General features: G+C 36.7%; 1 protein-coding gene across 1 annotated transcript in view; it reads right to left on the bottom strand.

Moving 5' to 3' along the window:
- Window positions 1-26,549, bottom strand: part of LOC133063215 (phospholipid-transporting ATPase ABCA3-like) — a 215,743-nt gene that overhangs the window by 152,135 nt on the left and 37,059 nt on the right. Inside the window, exons 8-10 of the mRNA XM_061152338.1 lie at window positions 9,568-9,741; window positions 5,613-5,794; window positions 273-416 (exon numbers count right to left, since the gene is read on the bottom strand). Of these exons, the coding sequence (XP_061008321.1) occupies window positions 273-416; window positions 5,613-5,794; window positions 9,568-9,741 (500 nt within the window). The remainder of the gene's footprint in view (window positions 1-272; window positions 417-5,612; window positions 5,795-9,567; window positions 9,742-26,549) is intronic.

The following is a 26,549-nucleotide window of genomic DNA, read 5'->3' as shown; positions in this document are numbered from 1 at the left end:
TTCTTCAGAGAATTTTATTACAAAATTCAAATATCACTTGCTGTCAAATCCATTAGAGGAGATTAAAAATAAGCACAATGGGTAGAGCAAATAAGATCACATACAGAACATATATTTATATGTTCTATGAATGCTTCAGATGAAAACTATATTAACTATGATTATTTATTAAGCATCTCATTTGATTTCTTGGAATAACTAGCTATGAATAATCCTAATAGTAGTATGTAGTATTCAGTCTTTGTAGGAAAAAGAGATTTTTGAAACAATACCTTGTACAAGTGTTTGATCTTGATACCTGTCACCAAACCAGTAGGTTCAGCCTCAAAATACTTGTTTTGAGTTATCCCAGAGTCTTTCATTTTTTCTTTTTTAATTTTAATTCTTGGTTTGCTTGGTTTGAACCAGTACGAGTGCTACAAAGAAAGCCAAAGTGAAATTACCAAAGCGAACATTAAGAAATGAAGCACTCTATCTGAACAGTCTTATAACAAGTAAATCAACTGAGTCATTGTCAAAAAATAGGTGAAATGAAGAAAAGTCCAGGATCAGGAAACTTTGCTGATGAATTATACAGATCATTTAAATAAGAGTTAACAGCAGTCCTTCTCCAAGTCTTCCAAAAAGTATAAGAGGAGGAAACATTCCATAATTCATTCTTATAAGGTCAGTGTTACCCTGACACCAAATCCAGATAAAGAGATCACAAAGAAAGTAACTATAATCCAATATATCTTATGACTATAGATGCAAAAATCAACTACTAGCAAACTGAATCTAATAAGCATATCAAAAGAAGTATACATCACGATAAAGTGTGATTTATCCCAGGAATGCAGGGGTGTTTCAACAAAAGAAAGTCAATCAATGTAATATATCACATTAATAGAACAAATGGAAAAAACACATGTGGTCATCTCAATTGATGGAAATAAAGCCTTTGACAAAGTGTTTCAAGATAAAGAAGAAAACTATATCAAAATGATAAATCATAACAAAATGATATCAAAATGATATGAATTTTTTTATGAAAAAAATTCATAGATAACATCATACTCAATGGTGAAATACTGAAAATCTTCCCCCTAATATCAGGAACAAGATAACGAGGCCTACTTTCACTTTTGCTACTCACCACTGTACTGGGAGATTCAGTCAGAACAATGAGGCAGAAAAAGAAATAAAAGGCACTCAAATTGGAAAGGAAAATGACATGATCATACTTATTAAAAAAACCCCAAAGAATACACCACCAAACTAGTAGAGATAAACAAATTCAGCAAAGGTGCAAGGTATATGAACAATATGCAAAAATAAGTTGTAGTTTTATATACTAGCAACAAACAATACAAAAAGAAAACTAACAATTCCAGTTACAATAGAGTCCAAAAGAGTAAAATACTTGGGAATAAAGTTAACAAAAAGTGAAAGACTTGTACACTGAAAACTGTAAAACTTTGCTGAAAGAATTTAAATAAGACCTACAAATAATATTTTAAATATCGCAATGTTAGTTAAGACAATCAACAAATTCAATGTAATTCTTATAAAAATTTAGATGAACATTTTTGGAGAAATACAAAAATTGAGCATTAAGTTCATATGGACTTGCAAGAGGTCCCTAACAGCCAAAACAACCTTGGCAAATAAGAACTAGGTTGGAGTACTCAAACTTTCAAATTTCAAAGTTTACTATAAATATACAATAATCTAAACAGTATGGTACTGTTATAAGGATATGTATATAGGTCAAAGGAACAAAATTAAAGGTCCAGAAATAAACCAGTACATCTGTGGTCAATCTTTTCCATCAAGTGTGCTAAGTCCATTTAATGGGAAAGAATAGTCTTTTCAAATAGCATTGTCAAGACAACAGGATATCCACATGCAAAAGACTGAAGTTGGATCCCTACACCTCACACTGTACAGAAATTAAATAAAAATTGACCAATGATCTAAATATAAATGATAAAAATCACCAAACTCTTAGAAGGAAAAATAGACACTTTATATTTGTCATTGTCAAGACTTTATATTTGACAATGGCTACTAAGATATGACACCAAATTCACAGCAACAAAAGAAAAATTGGTAAATTGGATTAATCAACACTTAAAGCTTTTATGCATGAAAAGACACTGTCAAGATAGTGAAAAGACAACCCACGGGATGGAAGAAAACATTTGCAAACCATGTATCTGGTAAGAGTCTAGTGTCCAGAATATATACAAAGACAAGCAACCCAATTTTAAAACCGGCACAGAACTTGCATAGACATTTTTCTAAATAATATATACAAATGGTCAATAAGTACATTAAAAGACCTCAGCATGATTAGTCATTAGGGAAATGCAAGTCAAAACAAGATACACCTTATATCCTCAAGGGTACAATAAAAGCAAAAAAAAAAAAAAAGGAAAGAAACAGTTCAGTGGTTTTATTAAACATAGAATTACCAAAAACCACCAAACTGAAAACATTAAACATAGAATTACCACACCTAGGTACAGTCCCAAATTCCACTCATAGATATAGTTCCAAAAGACCTGAAACAGGTATTCAAACAAACACTTATACATAAATGTTCATAGCATCACTACTCAATAGTCATAGGATGTCCTGTACTTCCGACTAAGAATGAATAGATAAAGGAAATGCTTAGCCTCTGTGTATATACAATAGAATATTATTCAGCAATCAAAAAGACTGAAGTACTGATACATACTATAACATGGATAAACCTCAAAAACATGGTAAGCAAAAGAAGTCAGACACAAATGATCACATATTGACTGACTCTATTTCTTTGAAACATCCAGAATTGGTAAATCCATTGAAAAAGAAAGCTGATTAGTAATTACTAGGGACTTGGAATGGGGGAAAATGGGATATGACTTCTTAATGAGTAAAGAATTTTACTTTTGGGTGATGAAAACATTTTGGAACTAGATATATGCGTGTATGGGGTTTCCTGGGTGGCTTAGTGATAAAGAATCCAGCTGCTAATGCAGGAGACAACAGAAGATGTGGGTTTTATCTCCAGGAAGATCCCCTGGAGGAGGAACTGGAAAGCCACTCCAGTATTCTTGCCTGGATAATCCCATGGACAGAGGGATATTGTCCAGGATTCTGTCTCTGGCAGGCTATACTCCACTGGGTTGTAAAGAGTTGGACACGACCGAGCAACTGAGCATACCACATATGCATGTATATTGTAAATGTATAAAATGGTTACTTTTATATGAATTTCACCTAAATTAAAACATTAAATGTGAAAAAAATCAGGCACTATAAAATTAAAAACACTGTAGCTTGGTTTACTTTCTGAGATACAGGAAATCTGCTACATACTTTCAGGGGTTATTTTGTTGTTGTTTGGTCCCTAAGTTTAGTCTGACTCTTTGCGACACCATGGACTGTAGCATGGCAGGCTCCTCGGTCCTTCACTATCTCCTGGAGTTGGCTGAAATTCATGTCCATAGAGTCAGTGATGTTATCTAACCATCTCATCCTTAGCCACCTCCTTCTCCTTTTGCCTTCAATCTTTCCCAGCCTCAGGGTTTTTTCCAATAAGTTGGCTCTTTGTACCAGGTGGCAAAGTATTGGAGCTTAAGCTTCAGCAACAGTCCCTCCAATGACTATTCAGCATTAATTTCCTTTAAGATTGACTGGTTTGATCTCCTTGCAGTCCAAGGGACTCTCAAGAGTCTTCTCCAGTACCACAGCTTGAAAGCATCAGTTCTCCATAAAGAAGTTCAGCCTTCTTTATGGTCCAATTCTCACATGTGTACATGACTACTGGAAAAATTATATCTTTGACTATATGGATCTTTGACTATACAGACCTCAGCAAAATAATGTCTCTGCTTTTAATATGCTAACTATGCTTTCCTTCCAAAGAGAAAGCGTCTTTTAATTTCATGGCTGCTGTCACCATCCACAGTGATTTTGGAGCCCAACACAATAAAAATCTGTCACTGCTTCCATTTCCCCCCTTCTATTTGCCATGAAGTGATGGGACCAGATGCTATGATCTTAGTTTTTTGAATGCTGAGTGTTAAGCCACTTTTTAACTCTACTCTTTCACCCTCATCAAGAGGCTCTTTAGTCCTCTTCACCTTCTGCTATCAGAGCAGTATCATCTTCATATCTGAGGTTGCTGATATTTTTCCCTGTAATCCTTATTCCATCTTGTGATTCACCCAGTCTTGCATGTTGCATGATGTATTCTGCATATTAGGTTAAATAAGCAGGGCAACAATATACGGCCGTGTCATACTCCTTTCCCAGTTTTGAACCAGTGGGTTGTTTCATGTCTGGTTTTAAATGCTGCTTCTTGACCTGCATACAGCTTTTTCAGGAGACAGGTAAGGTGGTATGGTACTCCCATCTCTTTAAGAATTTTCCACAGAGTTTTGTGATTCACACACTCAAAGGCTTTAGCATGGTCAATGAAGCAGAAGTAGATGTTTTTCTGGAACTCCCTTGCTTTCTCCAGTGAGCCAATGTTTGTTGGCAAATTGATCTCTGGTTCCTCTGCCTTTTCTAAACCCTGCTTATACATCTGGAAGGTCTCAGTTCACGTACCTCTCACAATACTAAAGAATGTTCAAACTACCATACAATTGTGCATATTTCACATACTAGTAACGTTAAGCTCAAAATCCTTCAAGTCAGGCTTCAGAGGTATGTAAACTGAGAGATAGCGACAGACATCACTCTCTTGGGCTCCAAAACCACTGCTGATGGTGACTGCAGCCATGAAATTAAAAGACGTTCCTTGGAAGAAAAGCTATGACAAACCTAGACAGCATATTAAAAAGAAGAGACATTACTTAGCTGACAAAGGTCCATCTAGTCAAAGCTATGGTTTTTCCAGTAATCATGTCTGGATGTGAGTTGCACTGTAAAGAAGTGGTGCATCAACTTTCAAAAAATTGATGCTTCTGAACTGTGGTGTTGGAGAAGACTCTTCAGAGTCCCTCGGACTGCAAAGAGATCCAATCAGTCAATCCTAAAGGAAATCAGCCCTGAATATTCATTGGAAGGACTGATGTTGAAGCTGAAGCTCCAATACTTTGGCCACCTGATGCAAAGAACTGACTCATTAGAAGAGACCTTGGTGCTGGGGAAGATTGAAGGCAGGAGGAGAAGGGGACGACAGAGGATGAGATGGATGGTATCACTGACTCAATGGACATGAGTTTGACCAAGCTCTGAGAGTTGGTGATGGACAGGGAAGACTGGTGACCTGCAGTCCATGGGGTCACACAGTTGGGCTGAGCAACTGAACTGAACTGAACCCTCCACTCACCAGGACCTAAGAAACTATCACATATGAACTTAACAGGGAACATCATAGTTTACAGACACTTTTACATTTCTTTATTCTCCAAAATAAGTACTACTTGACTGAAGAACAGCTACATTACTCACAATGTTTTAATGTACAGTATTTTAGTATCTTATTCATACTGTGCATATGTGGAAGGCCTTTAAAGTATATCAAGAAATGGCTAGTATTTCAGTATGGATGGTATGCAAATGATTCTGTACATGCCCTTGCTCATAAGGACTACAGTTTTCACAACAATAGCAGCATTAGAACTCACCATAAGAAAAAAGTACCATGGTTGGGGAATGCCATACTGTCCTGGAAAGACAGCTTCTATGTACCAGGTCACAAGGCCATACAAGAAAGCATCAATTACAAGCATTCCCATCATATAGCCAAAGGTGAGTGTATCCTCAAGGCTGGCTGGTGTCCAAATGTTATTCCAGTTAACACCATTTTCTGAAATAAAAGGAGATATATACCATAGATGACAGCTCTGTGATTGAAACAGCAAAAGACAAAACAAAACAAAAAAGAAACAGTTGATACTCTAAATTTTACAAAGGTGAATTATTTATATGTTGATACCCTTAGTAATTAATTCATCCAAGAAAATGATGGAAATATATAATAACATTGATTTCTTTCCTCCTCCTGTGAAAATCTACAAAAATAATAGGAATGACTGAGACAACGTCAATGACTAAAACAAAAATAAAGAGTAACAAAGAAAGCCAAGAAAAAAACATACCTATTAGAAACTATCCCTCTACTTTTCCTCTAATGTTAAGTTCCCACTGAAATAACCATTAGTATATATACACATTTGGAAAAACATTTAATATCACTAGAGAAGGATGATTACCAAGTAGACGAGAAAAAGAAGTTTTGCTGAGAGTACTGATGGAAAGGGAAAAGCATGTCACTAAAAGATGACAAGCGGCACAACTGAAAAAGCAGCAGGGCCTGCGGTGAACTCCTAATGCAAATAAGAAAGATATTAAACACAGTGGCCCATGAAACCCATGCTGCCTTCAACTTTAGCCCTTCTCCTATAACTCAGCACCATGAGAAGAATGTTCATAAACACGGTGTCTTTGAGAAAGCCATAAAAGCAAAGGCACTAGCCTGAGAAAAAAGTATTTGGTCAATTAAAGGTGATTATCAAAATGAAAGCCATCTGAGAGGCAATGAAGAGGACATTAGAAAATGTAGAAATAAAAAGAATGCAGAATACAAACTTCAGGAAGTCTATCATAACTTGAGAAATTCTGCTACTGAAAATAAAATAGGAGTTCCTGAAAAACAAAAGTAATACAAAGAAAGAAAGAGCAAATGATTAATAAAATAACTTCACAAAAGTAACTCAGAACAGTAAAACTGTTTTAGTTTTAATTCTGTTGCAATTAAGCCAATGAAAATTAATTAATTAAACTTAGAAAATTTTCTAATGCTTCATGTATAAAGTAAGAATGATGTAAGTGTCCACAAAGAAATCTTATATATATATTCCTGTGATTGGCTACTCATTTGGATTAGACTGTTGTTCACAGATGAGAAAACTATCTTCAATCCTCATTAATCAATAAATGCAATGAAATTCCCACTAAAGATTAACAAGATTTTTATCTTAAACAGGTAAGCAAAATGATATGACTGAAGAGCAACAGGTATGAAGACAAGACCAACAGATATTAAGACTTATTATAAAGCTATAATGAGTAAAACCACCATGGCATTGACACAAAAACTGACTAAAAAAGAATGGAAACTATTAATATCACTAGAACCAGATCCATGCATGTATTGAAATGTGATGTGAAGTAGGCGAAATGAAAAAGCAATAGAGAACAATAGACATTCCAATAAATTATTGTAAAAGCTTGATTTTCATGTGAAAAATAAATAAAATTAGGTTCTTATATAAAATAGATACAGCAATTCTATGCATATTGAAAATTCAGATGTGAAAATTTAAAAACACAAAATTTAAAAGAAAATATAGGATTATCTTTATGACTCTGGGTATTGAAGGATTTCTTGAAGATTACACAAATGTATAAATTAAAGGAAAAGACTGACAAACCTGATTACATTATAGTATTTTTTTGGAAAAAAGATACCATGAACACAAGTTAAATGAATCACAGTCTAAAGATAGTTATTTACATTGTGGATAACTGTAGCCATGAAATTAAAAGATACTTGCTCCTTGGAAGAAAAGCTATGACAAATCTAGACAGCGTATTAAAAAGCAGAGACATCACTTTGCAGACAAAGGTCTGTATAGTCAAAGCCATGGGTTTTCCAGCAGTCATGTATGGATGTGAGAGTTGAACCACAAAGAAGGGTAAGCACTGAAGAATTGACGCTTTTGAACTGTGGTGTTGGAGAAGACTCTTGAGAGTGCCATGGACAGCAAGATCAAACCAGTCAGTCCTAAAGGAGATCAACATTGAATATTCATTGGAAAGGCTGATGCTGAAGCTGCAATACTCTGGCCACCTGATATGAAGAACGGACTCACTGGAAAAGACCCTGATGCTGGGAAAGATTGAGGTCAGGAGGAGAAGGGGGTGACAGAGGATGAGATGGTTGGATGGCATAGCTGACTGAATGGACATGAGTTTGAGAAAACTCTGGGAGATAATGTGGGACAAAGAAGCCTGGTGTGCTGCAGTCCATAGGATTGCAAAGAGTCAGACATGACTGAGCAACTGAACAATAACTTAACAACATTTAGACAATTCAAATACTTTTATATAGCAAGAAAGCTTTCCTTTTCTCCCTTAAAACTGATAGATTTAGATGCTATTTTTTACTTAGCATAAAAGATAAAATAATTCCATGAAATAAAGGATATAAAATTTTGAAATACTCCCCAATTTACCGTCCATTTCTCCTTATCTTCTAATGTTCTGGCGTTTTGTGTCCTGGGGGGCAGCAATGCAAATATCTGTTTGAAAAGGACGTCCCTTCTTAAAATGAAGACAAGTAGGAAAGGCAGCCCCTCACTTCACATAAGAAAAGAAGGAAAATAAGGTACAGAGGACAGGTACATGGATCCTAGGTTTTCCTATTTCAGGGAAACCGTGGTGAAATGTTCAGGTGGGATCATGTAGAATATCCAACATTGCATGATTGGTGGCATTGTTACTGGCAGACTAAGGCAGCTAGATAAATAAACCTGAAGTGATGTTCCTGGCCCCTCATACCTTAAAAGTCGCATTCAGAGCTTGTATAACTTTCCAAGTGTTTATAAAGGCCAAAGAGTCTCAGAGAGGGCCAGAGGAAGGCAGAGAACTGAATGGGGACTTTTAAGGCTAGATCTAGCCAGCACCGTGTTTCTACCAGATGCAGGCCAAACATAAAGAGTCACACTTCAGTTTGTGAGAGTCCATAAAGCAGCTCAGGCTAGGTACTCTACTACAGATATAAAAGATCCAGAAGATACCACATGTATTTGAGGCCACCATGTCCTTCCCTCATAAGAGACCTCATAAATTTCCTTCCCTTCCATAGTATTTTGAAGAATATGAGAAAGAAAGAGATGTCTGAAAAACTGACTCATTCAGAAGAACCTGAGTAAATAACCAAATTAGACTTACATTTATTTTCTTCAGCAGAGTAGTGCTGAGTTTGGAGGAAAATTAGTTACAGGAAATAAAGACCTTATATATGCTTTTGACATGAAAGTAGTATAATGTATTATTGGAACAGATGTAGAAAAACTCATGTATTACTGGTGGGAGAATAAACTGATTTAATCTTTTTGAAGATTATCATAATATTAATTAAATTAAGCTATGAATACCATATTAGATATTATATTTAGGAATTTATTTATTTATATATTATTATTTACGCCATATGAGAAAATATATGAATACAATTGAGGGCAGTAGCAAAAAGTTGGAAAATTCTTAAGCATACATTGATAAAGTGGTTAATTAATTATAATACCTCTTTGCAATGTAATAATAAACAACTTTGTAAAAGAAAAGAGTCTATCTCTATGTGGGAAGAGGTCTAACATATATTATTAGGTAAATAAGGAAAGTTGTAGAAGAGAAGGTTAGTTCACACAATTGCCTTCATAGTAAAAAAACAAATCTGGAAATAATTTTTGTAGTATGTTCTTACCTCTTTACCCACTGTCCCACCCACACTGCCTCTTTCTACATTTCTAGGAATCAAATATAAAAGGCAAAACTTGCAAGGCAAACACTTACGTTTTGTTTCGAACTTGACAAGGAGTTTAATCCCCAGTGCCAAAGCAATATTTGGGCTGAGACAAGCAGCTACCTTCATGGCGAGGTTTATCCGTCCATAGTGTTGAGCAATGGAATTAAATGGAAAGAAACTGGCAAAATATATGAGGCTTCCAGCAGAAGCAGCCAAATGGGCTGCAAATTAGAAGGAAATTATAAAGTCAGTTTAAAGCAATATACAAAATAATGAATTATAAATAAATTATAAATAAATTCATAAGAATACACTAAAGGATAAGAATTTAAACTCTATGAGGGAAGAAAATTTACCTTTTTCACCCTCATATCATCGATGTCTGGAACACAGTATGTGTTCAGTAAATATTTATTAAATGAATTAATTAATGTATAGGATGACAATGTATAGGATATTTACCACATATGATGAAAATGTGCAGTCATTTAAACAAAGAATGACCCTTACATTTGTTCCTTTCTCCTTTCTAAAACTCATTTATTCATTATTACTTGGTTTGGAGAATTATAAATGCACACCATGAGTATTAACATAAATTTAATATCTTAGTGTTTCTAGAGTTTGAAATTATGGGTAGAATAATAAGCCATGGATGAAGTTTTTAACACATGCTTTCACTCTAAATCATGATAGCCAAAAGAGAATAGTTAAATGAATAGTTAATTATTGAGAGTTGGATATGATTAGGTCCATAAACACAGGCTCCTGTAAGCTAGAAAAAGAATTTTTGTCAAGATTATCATTGAGACAGGAGATCAAGATGGTGGAGTAAGAGGATGTGGTGCTCACTTCCTTTCATGAACACATAAGAAAAATACATACACATGTAGAATAATTCTCACTGAAAACTAACTGCAAACAGGTAGAAAGATTACTGTAAAATCAAAGTTCTAAGAAAGATTCTCATAGAATATGACAGGATGGGAAGAAAAACAATCAGGTTGTGGAACCTGTGCCCTTGGGAGGGGAATCAGAGATTGCGTGGGTGGACATTTGCCATGGCGACTGAGCAGGCTGAGCCACAGACTGGGTGTCCCAGCCCTCGGGTCCTATATGGATAAGACAAGCCCCTTGGCTGGTTGGAGAACCATGGAGACAGAATAAAAGGTTGGAGATGCCTGGACTCCACTTGTGAGGAATGTTCAGGTGCTCGCTTGCCCCAGGCAAGGCTGAGAAAGATCTTTTCCAGCAGCGGCAGGGTTTCCTGAGACCACCTCCCTACACTCCGCAGCCCAAGCCAAGCAAAAACACTAGCACTGCTCACTCCACACTACAGTGTGGCACTGGAGCTAGGGTGGTCAGGATTTAAAGACTCAAACTTGGGATGCAGAGACGACCCAGTCCCAGGGATGAGCCCATGTGGGTGGTGGCCATTTTTGGCACCTTAAGTGACGTTCTAGAAGCAACCCAGACTTTTGACGCCAGCACGGCTGCTGGGCTTCCCACAATTGCCTGTGTGCCCTTGTCCAAGCTGGAAAAACTCTTTGGCCCCACGCACAGCACACATAGTGTGGCACTAGATCTAGGACAGTCATGACCGGGGGAGAGATGTGATTATCAGCATCTGAGCAGAGTGGCAGATGCCCACACAGGCAAAAACTGGACTCCTTTTAGGTGCATGTGCCCACTTGCTTCAACATAACTCTCCTTTGAGGCAAAAGTCCTGGTAAAGACCTTGTAAAGTGAAAAGGTTACAATTATATTGTCACCCTTCTTATTTATCTAATCAATAACATCAGCTATGCAGATGACACCACCCTCATGGCAGAAAGAGCCTCCTGGTGAAGGTGAAAGGGGACAGTAAAAAAACGACTGATGCTGAATCTGAAGCTCCAATACTTTGGCCACCTGATGTGAAGAGCTGACCCATTGGAAAAGACCCTGATGCTGGGAAAGATTGAAGGCAGGAGAAGGGGACAACAGAGGACAAGATGCTTGGACAGCATCACCAACTCAATGGACATGAGTTTGAGCAAACTCCAGGGGATGTTTAAGGACAGGGAAACCTCACATGCTGCAGTCCATGGGGTTGCAAAAAATTCAGACATGACTGAGTGACTGAATAACAAAGCATCTATTTATGGTAAAAACTCTCCGGAAAGCAGCATAAAGGGAACATAACTAAACATTGTAATGACCATTTATGACAAACCTCTGGCAAACATCCTACACAATGGTGAGAAGCTGAGAATATTTTTCTCTAAGATCACGAACATAACAAGGATGTCCACTCTCACCAATTTTATTCAACATAATTTTGCTATAGCAATCAGAGAAGAAAAAGAAATAAAGGGAATAAAAATTGGAAAAGAAGAAGTAAAACTTTCGCTGTTTGCAGATGATGTGATACTATAAATAGAAGACTGTAAAGATGCTACCAGAAAACCACTAGGGCTCATCAATGAATTTGGTAAAGTTGCAGGTAACAAAAATTAACAGAGAAATCTATTGCATTTCTACACACTAACAACAGAAGATCAGAAAGAGAAATTCCAGAAGCAATTTCATTTACCACTGTATCAAAAAGAGTAACAAACCTAGGGATAAGCTTACCTAAGGAAACAAAACACCTGTACTCTGAAAACTGCAAGATGCTGATGAAAGCAACCAAAGAAGACACAAACAGATGAAAGACATGCCATGGCCATGGGTTGGAAGAATCAACATAGTCAAACAAGGAAATCTAAAGACTGAATGCAATCCCTATCAAATTACCAAAGGCATTTTTCACAGAATTGGAACAAAAAATCCAAAACCTTGTATGGAGAAACGAAAGCCTCCATGTAGTGAAAGCAATCTCAAGAGAGAAAACAGAGCTGGAAGGATCAGGCTCCCTGACTTCATATTATATTACAAAGCTACAGTCATCAAAACAGTGTGGTACTGCCACAAAAACAGAAATATAGACCAATGGAAAAGGATAGAAGGCCCAGAAATAAACCCACACACCTATGGTCAATTAATCTATAACAAGGGAGGCAAGACTACATGATGCTGGAAAGACACTCTCTTTAACAAATGGTGCTGGGAAAACTAGACCGTTATATGTAAAAAATGAAATTAGATCATTCTTTAACACCATACACAAAAGTAAGCTCAAAATAGATTAAAGACCTAAATGTGAGACTGCACACTACAAAACTCTTAGAGGAAAACACAGGCAGAGCATTCTCTGACATAAATTGCAACATCCTTTTCAAACCACCTCCCACAATAATGGAAATAAAAACAAAAACAAACAAATGGGACCTACTTAATCTCAATTGCTTTTGCACAGCAAGGGATACAATATACAAAATGAAAAGACAACCCAGAGACTGGAAGACAATATTTGCAAATGACGTGACCAACATCAACCTACAAAAACTACAAACAGTTCATGAGGTTTAACATATCAAAACAATACAATACAATTAAAAAATGGACAGAACATCTAAGTAGACAATTCTCCAAAAAAGATATACAGATGGTCAGGAGGCTCATGAAAAGAGGCTCAACATCACTAATTATTAGATAAATGCAAATCAAAACTATAATCAGGTATCACCACAAACTAGGCAAGTGGCTATTATCAAAAAATCCACAAACAATATATATTGGAGAGGTTGTGGAAAGAAGGGAACCCTCATACACTGTTAACAGGGTATTGGTGCAGATGCTATGAACAGTATGGATGTTCCTTAAAAAACTAAAAGTAGAGCTACCATATGACCCTGCAATCTCAACGCTGGGCATATACCTGGAGAAAAAAACATGGTCCAAAAGGATACATGCACTGCACTGCTCATTGAAGCATTGTTTACAAAGCCAAGACAGGAAGCAACCTAAATGTCCATCAACAGAGGAATGGATAAAGAAAATGTAGTACATATATACAATGGAATATCACTTAGCCATTAAAAGGAATGAAATAATATTATTTGCAGCAACATAGATGGGCCTAGAGAATGTCATAAGGAGTTAATAAAGTTGGACAGAGAAAGATAAATATTGTATGACATCCCTTACATACAGAATCTAAAAAGAAATGATAAAAATGAACTAATTTATAGAACAGAAACAGACTCACACACTTAGAGAATGAACTTATCATTGAAGTGCAAAGGATGGGAGGAAGGGATAATTAAGGAGTTTAGGATCAGCCTGTACACACTGCTATATTTAAAGTGGATAACCAATAAGGACCTACTGTATATCACAGGGAACTCTGCTCAATGTTATGTGGCAAACTGGATGGGAAGGGAGTTTGGGGGAGAATGGATACCTGTATATGTATGGATGAGTCCTTAACTGTAACCTGAACCTATCACAAACTTGTTAATCAGCTATGACAGTATTAGTCGCTCAGTCATGTCTGACTCTTTGCAACCCCATGGATTAATCGTAGCCCATTAGGCTCCTTTGTCCATGGAATTCTCCAGGCAAGAATACTGAAGTGGGTTGCCATTTCCTTCTCCAGGGGCATCTTCCTGACCCAGGGATTGAACCCGAGTCTCTTACGTCTCCTGCATTGCAGGCAGATTATTTACCATCTGAGCCACCAGGGAAGCCTGTTAATCAGCTATACCTCATCACCAAAAACAGTTAAAAATAAATTAAAAATCCATCTTTTGAGGTATAACTAGGTTGCTTCCATGTCTTGGTTATTTTAAATAATGCTGTAATGAATACTGGGGTACAGATATCTCTTTGAGAAGTAATTTCAGTTCCTTTGGATGTATACCTAGAAGTGGGATTGCTGTTATCTTATGGTAACTCTATTTGTAGTTTTTTGAGAAGCCTCAAAACTGTTCTACAGAGTGGCTACAACAATGTATATTCCACCAACTGTATATAAAGTTTCTTTATTCTCCATATCCTCACCAACACATGCTATACTTTGTAATCTTGGTAATAGCCAACCTAACACAATTGTGATAATTCAATTGTGACAATTGTGATAATTCAATTGTGATAATTGAATTTGAATTCCAGATTACCACATTATGAAATTTAAATTTAAATGTCAAGATTTGAAAAAATTGACAAGGAATACAGAAAAACAAGAAAGGAGAAAATAAATCAACAGCAGTTATCCCTGAGAAAGACCAGATGGTGGACTTTCTAGATAAACAGATTTAGACAAATGTTCTAAGATGCTCACACAGCTAAAGAAAGATGAGGATAAACTCAAGAAAATGATGTATGAACAAAACAAAATATCAATAAAGAGGTGAAAAACATAGAAAGGAATAAAGAAATTCTGAAGCTGAATAATACAATAAAAGCAAGAGTTTTCACAGGCAGGAGACTCAGTGAACTTTAAGACAATACAATTGAAAAGTTCAGTTATGAGTAATATAAGGTAATAAGATAGAAGAAAAGCAAACAGTGTAGGGATCTGTGGGATAACATTAACTGGACCAACATAAGCACTGTCAGAGTGCAAGGAAAAGAAGACAGAATAAAGGAGGAATTATTTGAAGCAAGAGTGGATGAAACTTTCCCAAACTTGATGAAAACACAAATATGATTCAAGAAGCTTATCAAGAAGCTTAACAAACTCTAAGTAGCATGACCTTCAGAAGACTGACACTGAGACTCACTGTAATCAAATTGTTAAAATCTAAAGACAGAGTTTGGAAAGGAGCAAGAGAAGAGGATCACATGCAAAGATCCTCATATGATTATTGGAAGAATTTCTAGACAGAAAGCTTGAAGGTCAGGAGGCTGTGAGTGAATATATTCAGATTTCTCAAGGAAAAAAAAATAGTAAAAACCAAGAATTCTTAATGCTTCAAGTTGTTCTTTTAAGATGAAGGAGAAATGAGTAACAAATAAAAAAAAATTACCTGTCCTGGAGTCTTTCAGGTTGAAAGAAATATAGTTGAGACTATATGAACAAGCAAAGATCTCCAGTAAAAGTAAATTCATGTACAATTATTAAAGCTAGTATTACTGTATCAACTATACCTCAACTTAAAAAGAGGAATGCAGGAGAGTCTGAGTCAGAGATTATGTGATGATCAAAGTAGAGGCTGGAATGATGCAATAGCCAAAAGAGTTCATAAGCCAAGAAATGTTGACTGTTTTCAAAAATGGGAAAAAAGCAAGAAAATGTATTCTTCACTATAGGCTCCAAAGGAATACACTAGTGCTTCTTTTAGCCAACTGCACACAGGACAGTCTTCAAGATAGAGCATTTGTTAGGCCACAAATCAAATCACAAAACTTTTGAGTTAAGATAAATATCATATAAATGATCTTCTTCAACTACAACAGAACTAGAATACTGGAAAGAAAATTGAAAAATTTACAATTTTGTGGAAGTTAAACAGTATACTCCTGGACAACCAATGGATCAAAAAAGAAATATCAAGAGAAATTAAAAGGTATATAGAGATAAATGAAAATGAAAACATAACATTAAGTGAATTAAAAGCAGTACTAAGGGGCCAAATTATAGCTATAACTGCTTACTTTGAAAAAGAGGTAGGATCTCCAATCAGTAAATTAACTTCACAACTTAAGGAGCTTGACAAAAACACACAAAATTGAAAACTATCAATAAAAAATTGAAAGCTGGAATAAAGAAGGAAATGCTAATAATAAAGATTATGGCAGAAATAAATAAAATAGAGAATTGAAAAATAGTAGAGAAAATAAATACTTATATGTGGAACTTAGAAAAATGGGACTGATGAAGTTACTTGCAAAGCAAAAGTGACTTACAGCATTAGAATATGAAGCTATGGCTACCAGGGGAAAAGGTTAGGGTAAGGGATAAATCAGGAACGTGGGATGAACAAACACACACTATATACACAAGATAGACAACCAACAAGGATATATTGTACAGCACAGGGAATTCTATTCAATATTCTGTGATAACCTGAGAAAAGAATCTTAAAGAGAGTGGGTATACATATATTAATATGCATAACAGAATTACTTTGTTGTACACCTGAAACACAATATTGCAAATAAACTATACACTAATAAAACTAAAATATTTAAAAAAACACAAGAAAAAGCACTAAGACTTTCAATCCATAAGCACAGGATATCTTTCCTTTTATTTGTATTTGCTTTAATTTCTGGTCAATGACTTACAGTTTCAAGTGAACAAGTCTTTCACCTCCTTGGTTAATTTTATTCTTTTTGATGCTATTGTAAGAGGGAAGATTTCCTTAACTTCTTTTTTGAGTAGTTCATTGTTAACATATAAAAATGTAATTGATTTTTGTATCATTTACTTTAGTGAATTTATTTTTAAAAATTTATTTAAATTGGAGGATAATTGTTTACAATATTGTGATGGTTTTTGCCTTACATTAATATGAATCAGACATAGGGCATACATTTGTCCCCTCCATCCTGTACCCACCTCCCTCCTCAATCCATCCCTCCAGGTTTTCACAGAGCACTAGGTTTGGTTGCCCTCTGGCATACATCAAACTCCCAACGACTATCTATTTTACATATGGTAATGAATATGTTTCAATGCTATTCTCTCAAATCATCCCACCTACTCCTTCTCCCACTGAATCCAAAAGTCTGTTCTTTATGCCTGTGTCTCCTTTGCTGCCCTGCACATACGGTCCTTAGTACATCTTTCTGGATTCCATAGATCATATGGTACTTGTCTTTCTCTTTCTGACTTACTTCCCTCTGTATAACAGGCTCTAGGTTCATGCACCTCATTAGAACTGCCTCAAATGTATTCCTTTTTATAGCTGAGTAATATTCCATTGTGCATATATACCACAACTTCTTTATCCATTCATCTGCTGATAGACATCTAGGTTGCTTCCATGTCCTAGCTGCTGTAAATAGTGCTGCAATGAACACTGAGGTTTTGTTGTTGTTCACTCACTCGTGTCCAACTCTTTGTGACCCCATGGGCTGTATAGCACACCAGGCTTCCCTGTCCTTCACTATCTCCCAGAGTTTGCTCAAACTCATTTCCATTGAGTCAATGATGCCATCCAACCATCTCATCCCCTATTGCCCACTTCTCCTCCTGCCCTCAGTCTTTCCCAGCATCAGGGTCTTTTCCAATGGGTCGGCTCTTTAGATCAGGTGACCAAAGTACTGGAGCTTTAGCTTCAGCATCAATCCTTCTAATGAATATCCAGGGTTAACTTCCTTTAGGATTGACTTATTTGATCTCCGTGCTGTCTAGGGGACTCTCAAGAGTCTTCTCCAGCACCACAGTTTGAAAGCATCAATCCTTTGGTGCTCAGCCACACTTAAGGTCCAACTCTCACATCTGTGCCTGACTACTGGAAAATCCATAGTTTTGGCTATATGGAACTTTGTTGGCAAAGTGATGTCTCTGCTTTTTAATATGCTCTCTAGGTTTGTCATAGCTTTTCTTCCAAGAAGCAAGCGTCTTTTAATTTCATGACTGCAGTCACTGTCCACAGTGATTTTTGGAGGGATACATATGTCTTTCAAATTCTAGCTTTCTCAGGGTATATGCCTAGTAGTGGGATCTCTGTTATATGGTAGTTTTATTCCTAGATTTTAAGGGCATCTCCATACTGTTCTCCATGGTGGTTGTATTAATTTGCATTCCCACCAACACTTTAATAGGGTTCCCTTTTCTCTACATCCTCTCAGCATTTATTGTTGACTTTTTTTTTTATTGTTGACTTTTTGATGACAGTCATTCTGATCGGTGTGAGATGATACTTCATGGTGATTTTGGTTTGCATTTCTCTTATACTAAGTGATATTGAGCATATATTCATGTATTTATTAGCCATCTGTCTGTCTTCTTTGGATAAATGTCTGTGTAGGCGTTCTGCTTGACAGTGAATTTATTAGTAGCAACTGTGTGTGGTCTTTAGGATTTTCCACATATCAGATTATATAGTCAGCAAAGAGAGATATTTTTACTTTTTCTTATCTGGATAACCTTTACTTCTTCTTCTTGCCCAATCGTTTGACTAGAAATTCCAATACTATACGTAAAATTAGGTTACCTGTTTGACCTTTCTAACCTTTTTAAATGAATGTTTATTGCTATAAACTTTCTCTCAGTCCTGCTTTTCCTGCATCCCAAAAGTTTTGGTATGATTCTATTTGTTTTCATTTCCCTGAAGATATTTTCTTATTTTGACTCCTTCTTTGACCAAAAATTGGCTGTGTTTTTTTAAAAATCACAAATTTTAAGGTTTTTTTTCTTTTCTTTTTTGGTTTTATTCCATTGTGATTGAAAAGTAAATGGAATTTCAATCTTCTTAAATTTTTAATGACTTGTTTTCTGACCTAATGTGTTAGGCTCTAGACTATACTCCATGTACACTTCAGAAGACTATATTCTGTTATTGGGTGAAACGTACTGTGTATGTCTGTTGAGTTCATTTGGTCAATGGTGCTCAAATCTTGTTTCCTTACTGATTTTTCTCTCTAGATGACCTACCCATTTTTGAAAGTGGGGATATTGAAGTTTTCTCCTCCAACTGTATTGCTATTTCTCCCTTAATGTATTTCAATATATGCTTTATATACTTAGGTATTCTGATGGTTGGTCCACATATAAGTTATTTCTTCTTGATGCATTGAACTTTTTGTCATCATGTAATGTCCTTTTTTGTTCCTTGTGAATTTTTAACTTAAAATCTATTTATATGTTCTAAGTGTAGCTACCATCTCTATTTTTTGGTCAATATTTTTATGTAATGTATATTTGCATCCCTTCATTGTGAAACTAAGTGTGCCTTTAATTCTAAAGTAAGTCTTTGTAGACAATAAATCATTATATCTTTTTGTGTGTGTGTTCATTCTTTGTTTTCTGATTGGCATGTTTAATCCATTTATGTTTTAGTTATTATGGACAAACAAGGACTACTATTCCCATTTTGCTACTTGTTTCTGTCGGATCTGTCATTCTTTGTGTCTTTTACTCTCTTGCTATCTTCCTTTGTGATTTGTTGATCTTTTGTAGTGAGATGTTTTGTCTCTCTTTTCCGTATGCATATATTTTAGATTTTACTTACTTAAAATGTAACTATCTCGTTTACACCAATAACAATTTCAAGTGCATAAGTCTACACTTTCAATTCTCCCCCTCAAAGTTTGCTAATTCCATCTTTTATATTGTTATATATCAAGAATTTAAAATTTTTTATTCTTAATACTTTAACTTTTACAGTACAATTAAAAAGGATTTATTTACTATCATTATATTATAATACTGTATTTGTCTAGACATTTGCCTTTATCAGTGAGTCTGTGCTTTCACATGCTTCGCACTCTTCTTTATCATCCTTCTGTTTCAACTTAAAGAAGATCCTGTAGAATTTCTTTTAATGCAGATATAGTGGTGATAAATTCCCTCCAATTTTGTCTATTCCTTCAGTTTTAAAGTACAGTTTTGCTCAGGATAGCATTCTTAGTTGGCAGTTTTCTTTTAGCACTTCAAATGTATCATCTCATTGCTTCCTGGCTTTCATGGTTTCTGCTTACAAGGAGTTCCTTGAACATGATCATTCGCTTTTCTTTTCCTGCTTTCAAAATTGTATGTTTTTCTTTTAGTTCTGACCATTTGATTATAACTGAGACATTGAGACAATGTAGATTTCTTTTGGTTCATCATGTCTGGTGTTTATTTTGAGGCTTCATGAGTCTGGATGTTCACGTATCTCTCCAGATGAGAGAAACTGTTACCATATTTCATTCAATAAATTTTCTATTTCCTTTTCTTTTCTCCTTCTGAAGTTCTCATTACATATATATATATATATATATACATATATATATATATTCATTTTTATGTGCCCCTTAATCTCTTAGACTTTCATTTTTTTCGAGCTTCTAAATTGATAATTTCAAATGTCCTATATTGAAATTTGCTGATAATTTCTTCTGCTTGATAAAGCCTGTTTTTGAATCATCTTAGCAAACATTTCCAGAGAAGGCAATGGCACCCCACTCCAGTACTCTTGCCTGGAAAATCCCATGGACGGAGGAGCCTGGTGGGCTGCAGTCCATGGGGTCGCGAAGAGTCGGACACGACTGAACGACTTCACTTTCACTTTTCACTTTCATGCACTGGAGAAGGAAATGGCAACCCACTCCATTGTTCTTGCCTGGAGAATCCCAGGGACGGGGGAGCCTGGTGGGTTGCCGTCTATGGGGTCACATAGAGTCGGACACAACTGAAGTGACTTAGCAGCAGCAGCAAACATTTCAGTTCAATTATTAAACTCTTTGACTAAAAATTTCTATTTGGTTATTCTTAAAAAACCATTCCTGTTGGCATTCTCAGTTTATGTATCATTTTTCTGAATTAATTCAGTTATGTTTTTGTCCTTTTGTAACTTATTGAGTTTAAAATAACTATTTTGAATCTCAGCCCATGCAGTTAAGATATCCTTTCTCATGGTAGGTTACTAAATATTTATTTCTGTGTGTGTCTCTCATGTGAGTTTGTGTATTATTTTGTCATGTTTTCATGGTTTTTCCTGTTCTTTGTTGCTTTCCATTAGTATGCGCACATTTTAAGAAACTTCTACTTCTCTCAGTCTTTAAGGACCGGCTCTGATTGTGAAAGACTACCATTCAATCCCGTTAGATTCTGGGCATTTGTTCTTAGCTGCCCCATGTCCAGTATATATATATATTTCCCTTAAGGAGCTCATATTCTTTCACTCCATCTACAGTCTATGACAGTTTAGTCAGTGCTCCACGTGAAGCAAGACAGAAACCAGACCCTCGCACTGTGCCCTGGAAGGCTAAGATGTTGGGAGCCACAATCCACTAGATTCTCTTCCTCCTGGAGAAAAATCCTCAGTTCTATACCTTCCGTAAATCTTGCAGATCTGTTCTGGTTGTAAGATGCTGCCTGCCCCAATTCCTTTGTTCTTAGCTGCCCTGTTCACCAGGACTGTGTCAACTTCTGCAGTGCTCCCTGCATGCTCTGAAACAAGCCCCTCAGGGACTGTACTGAAAGGCAGAGGAATTATAGCTATTCTCAACTCCTCTCTCCCTTCTTGGGGAGGAGCCTGTGCCTTCAGTTCTGTGTGTTCTCTAACTCTCAGAGAGTCATGTGGATCACAGGAAACTGCTCATCTTTTTTCTTCATTTCTAACTGCTCCAGGCTTCTGTTCTGTTCCAGTTTTTTCAGCACTCCATGTGTTGCAAGAGAAAAAGTAGTTTTTCAGGTAACAGAAAATGGCCATGAATGTCAGATGTTTGTCCCACTTTCTCTTACCCTAGCCCTCCTTCAGGGACAAGTCATGGGCTGAGGTTCTCTCTCATGTCTGAGCTGAAAGAGCTTGGAAGAGGGGCTAATGCAGTAAAACAAAATTGCTCTCATCTACTTACCTGTGGCTACTGTCAGTGAATACCAGGTGTAGGAGTAGGAGTAATCAACTAAAGCAAGAAACCAAACACTGAAGCCTTTAATCACTTACTGCAATAGTATATGCAAAAACCTAAAACTGGAGAAAGCACAAACTTTCTTATTCCATTTTCTCCATGGATTGAAACAGTGGTTGAGAGTCACATGGGTCATCACAGAGGTGGTGGGGGAGGGGGCTTACTCAATTAACTGTTGAGGAAGCCCTGAATAAAAGGCTTCTTAAGTTTTATGGACTTATGAAAGGCTACTGGAAGACTAGGAATAGAAAAGTTCTGAGTGCTAAGTCAGAGTGAAGAGAAGTGTCTTCAAGATTTCACACATCAAAGAAGTCTCTGCAGAGGTAACTGCAAAGACCTCAGCCAAAGGCCCTCAATATAGACCTAGTAATAAAGGCCAGGAATGCAGATATGCAGAAGAGCATGGTGTCAGCAGGACTACACACATTCTGAAGACTCTAGGGAAGATGGCACTCCTTACCTCTTCCAGCTCCTGGTGGCTGCCAGCATTCCTTCACAGAACTCCAAATTCTGCATTTTACAATTCTAAGTTACATAAATCCTACTTCCACTTAGGCTTCTCTACACTCAGTTCAGTTCAGTCGCTCAGACATATACGACTCTTTGTGACCCCACAGACAGCAGCATGCCAGGCTTCTCTGTCCATCACCAACTCCTGGAGCTTGCTCAAACTCATGTCCATTGAGACAGTGATGCCATCCAACCATCTCATCCTCTGTCCTGCCCTGCTCCTCCTGCCTTCAATCTTTCCCAGGATCAGGGTCTTTTCAAATGAGTCAGTTCTTTGCATCAGGTGGCCAAAGTATTGGAGTTTCAGCTTCAGCACCAGTCCTTCCAATGAATATTCAGGACTGATTTCCTTTAGGATGGACTGGTTTGATCTCCTTGAGGTCCAAGGGACTCTCAAGAGTCTTCTCCAACACTACAGTTCAAAAGCATCAATTCTTCAGCGCTCAGCTTTCTTTATACTCCAACTCTCACATCCATACGTGACTACTGGAAAAACCATGGCCTTGACTAGATGGACCTTTGTCAGGAAAGTAATGTCTCTGCTTTTTAATATGCTCTCTAGGTTGGTCATAGCTCTACTTCCCAGGAGCAAGCCTCTTTTAATTTCATGCCTGCAGTTACCATCTGCAGTGATTTTGGAACCCCCAAAAATAAAGTTTGTCACTTTCCATTGTTTCCCCACCTATTTGCCATGAAGTGATGGGACCAGATGCCATGATCATCACTTTTTGAATGTTGAGTTTTAAGCCCGCTTTTTCACTCTCCTTTTTCACCTTCATCAAAAGTCTCCTTAGTTCTTCTTCACTTTCTGCCATAAGGGTGGTGTCATCTGTGTATCTGAGGTTATTGATATTTCTCCTGACAATCTTGATTCTAGCTCGTGGCTTCATTCAGGCTGGCGTTTCACATGATGTACCCTGCATATAAGTTAAATAAGCAGGGCTATTCACTTTAAAACTCTTTTAAGTGTCTTTAACTATTTTCTTTACTTAAATTGAACACCACATTTGATGGATGATGTTATAATTTTGCTTCATCTATAAATCTGATCTAATAAACACAGGAGAAGTAGAATGGTCTATTATACTTATGCCTATTTTTACCCATTTACATGTTCTTTTCTTTGTGGAGTTCAGAGATTTCTGTTATCTCCCTTCTGCTCGGGAAACTTCCTTTAGTGATTCTTTAATGGTAGTTTTGTAAACAACAAATCTTTGTCTTCCTTCTTCTAAGGATTTATTTCCTATTCATTCCTGGAGGATAGTTTTCCTGGATACAGAGTTCACTGTTGGTATTTCTTTTCTTCAACACTTGGAAAAACATGCTGTTTCCTTCTAGTTTAGATGAGAAGTGTGGTTATTCAAACTGACATTCTTCTATAAATAATGCATTATTTTTTCTGTCTGCTTGTTAGGTTTTTTTCATGGTCTTTAGTTTTCAGAAGTTTAATTATGATGTGTCTTGGCATGAATTTTTTCATATTTATCCAATTTGGTGTTACCCAGTTCCTTGAGACAGTGTATGTCTGTCTTTCACCAGACTTGATAAAATTTCAGCCATTATTTTTTTGAATACTTTTTTATTTTGAAAACTTTTTCAGTCCCACATTTTTCCCACTCTTCTTTAGAAACTCCATTGATACAAATAAGTGTTAGATATGTGGTTATTGTCCTACATGTCTTTGAGATTCTATAAATTTTGCAGTGTATTTTCTCTTTATTCAGAATGTGATTCTACTGAATCTGTCTTCAATTTGACTTATTCTATCTTATCTTTATTCTACCTAAGCTTTAAACTTGCTATTATATTTTTCTATGATTTCCATTTGTTTTTTAAATAATTTCTATTTCTTTGCTGAGATTTCTATTTTCCCCTTTGTTTTCATAATTTCTTGCTGAAGCCATTTTTATGATGGCTGCTTATATCACTTGCCTACAATTATAATACCTGCTTCACCCTAGTGCCGTGTCTTTTGCCGTGAATGTCATTTCTCATTAATATTGTGATTTTCCTGGTTCTTTGTATGAGTTATTTTCTATCATGTCCTAAGCATTTTAGGTAAAATGAGACTATGAATTCTAATCTTCTTTAAAAGCGGGCAGCACACAAAGGTCAGATGGGTGTGGCTGTTCCTCTTCCCTGCTGACACTTCCCTGGGAAAGGCAGGGTACTGATATACACCGCCTCACTGCAGACAGATGAGGTGGAAGTTGAGACCGCTCTCTGGCCTTGCTAACACCTTTATGAAAGTGGGGCACTGACGCATACCACCTTTTAACCTCTGACTGAGGAAGCTTAGCTCTCTACTGGGCTTCACTGATGCTACGCGATGGGAGACGTGGAAGGAGTGCTGACTAGTTTGGCACCACACTTGTTCAGCTTCTTATTGCTGTTGGGTAGATGTGGAAGGTTAGCTGATGGCAAGGATGCTTATTAGAACCGATCTGTACTACCTCAAGTATTCCTGATACTGTATGTGGATGGAAACTCAATTCACTACTGGACACTGATGGCAGTAAACTGGCAAGGGAATTATTAATTGAACAGTGCCTGACTCTGGAAAGATGGGATTGAGATGGAGGATCAACTTCTTTCTTGACTCTGACTCAGCCATGAATATAGAGGTGCAGCAGTTTTTCACTTAAGTGTTGGGCTGGAATAGGGCAAGTATTGCCAAAATCTCTTCTACTGTTAGGGCACAAATTTCCTAGTCTTTTGGTGTGGGAAAACAGGCTTTGTGTGGAACTTTTTGTATGCTGTTAGTTATAGACTAGACACTTCTGAAGTGCTTTTTCAAAGATATATGAGTAGCAGTAAGAAATCCCAAGGAAGTAAAGGTCAAGTCAATTCCTCAAGTTTCAAGGTTTCTAAGCAGCCTTTCTTCTTTATAACTTTCAGGGACTTTCTATTCTTATTCATTGTTATATCCGAGATTTTTAATTTTGAGGAGAACTTGGGCTGAATTAAAAATACGTTTGATCTCCTTGCAGTCCAAGGGACTCTCAAGAGTCTTCTCCAACACCACAGTCCAGAGGCATCAACTCTTTGGTGTTCAGCTTTCTTTACAGTCCAACTCTCACATCCATATATGACTACTGGAAAAACCATAGCTTTGAGTAGATGGACCTTTGTTGGCAAAGCAATGTCTCTGCTTTTTAATATGCTGTCTAGGTTTGTCATAGCTTTTCTTCCAAGGAGCAAGTGTCTTTCAATTTCATGACGGCAGTCACCTTTTGCATGATTTTGGAGCCCCCCAAAATAAAATCTGTCACTGTTTCCATTGTTTCCCCATCTATTTGCCATGAAGTGATGGGATCAGATGCCATGATCTTAGTTTTCTGAATGTTGAGTTTTAAGTTAGTTTTTTCACTCTCCTCTTCTACTTTCAACAAGAGGCTGTTTAGTTCTTCTTCACTTTCTGCCATAAAGGTGGTGTCATCTGCGTATCTGAGGTTATTGATATTTCTCCTGGTAGTCTTGATTCCAGTTTGTGCTTCATCCAGCCTGGCATTTCACATGATGCATTCTGCATATAAGTTAACTAAGTAGGGTGACAATATACAGCCTTGATGTACTCCTTTCCCCATTTGGAGCCAGTCTGTTTTTCCATGTCAAGTTCTAACTGTTGCTTCTTGACCTGCATGAAGATTTCTCAGGAGGCAGGTAAGGTGGTCTGGTAGTCCCATCTCTTTAAGAATTTCCCACAGTTTGGTGAGGTCCACACAGTCAAAGGCTTTGGTGTAGTCAATAAAGCGCAGTCAAACCAGTCAATCCTAAAGGAAATCAGTTCTGAATATTCATTGGAAAGACTGAAGCTGAAACTCAAATACTTTGACCACCTGATGTGAAGAACTGACTCACTGGAAAAGACCCTGATGCTGGGAAAGATTGAAAGCGGGAGAAGGGGATGACAGAGGATGAGATGGTTGGATGGCATCACCGACTTGATGGACATAAGCTTGAGTAAGCTCCAGGACAGGGAAGCCTGGCGTGCTGCAGCCCATGGCGTCACAAAGAGTTGGACATGACTGAGCAACTGAACTGAACTGAAAAATAAGTTTAAAAATATTAACTAATATTTTAATTG

Source organism: Dama dama, chromosome 10, assembly GCF_033118175.1.
Source record: "Dama dama isolate Ldn47 chromosome 10, ASM3311817v1, whole genome shotgun sequence".
In the NCBI taxonomy this organism is placed as follows: domain Eukaryota; kingdom Metazoa; phylum Chordata; class Mammalia; order Artiodactyla; family Cervidae; genus Dama; species Dama dama.
Note: the sequence above shows the minus strand (reverse complement) of the source record. Positions and strands in the feature narration are given on the sequence as shown.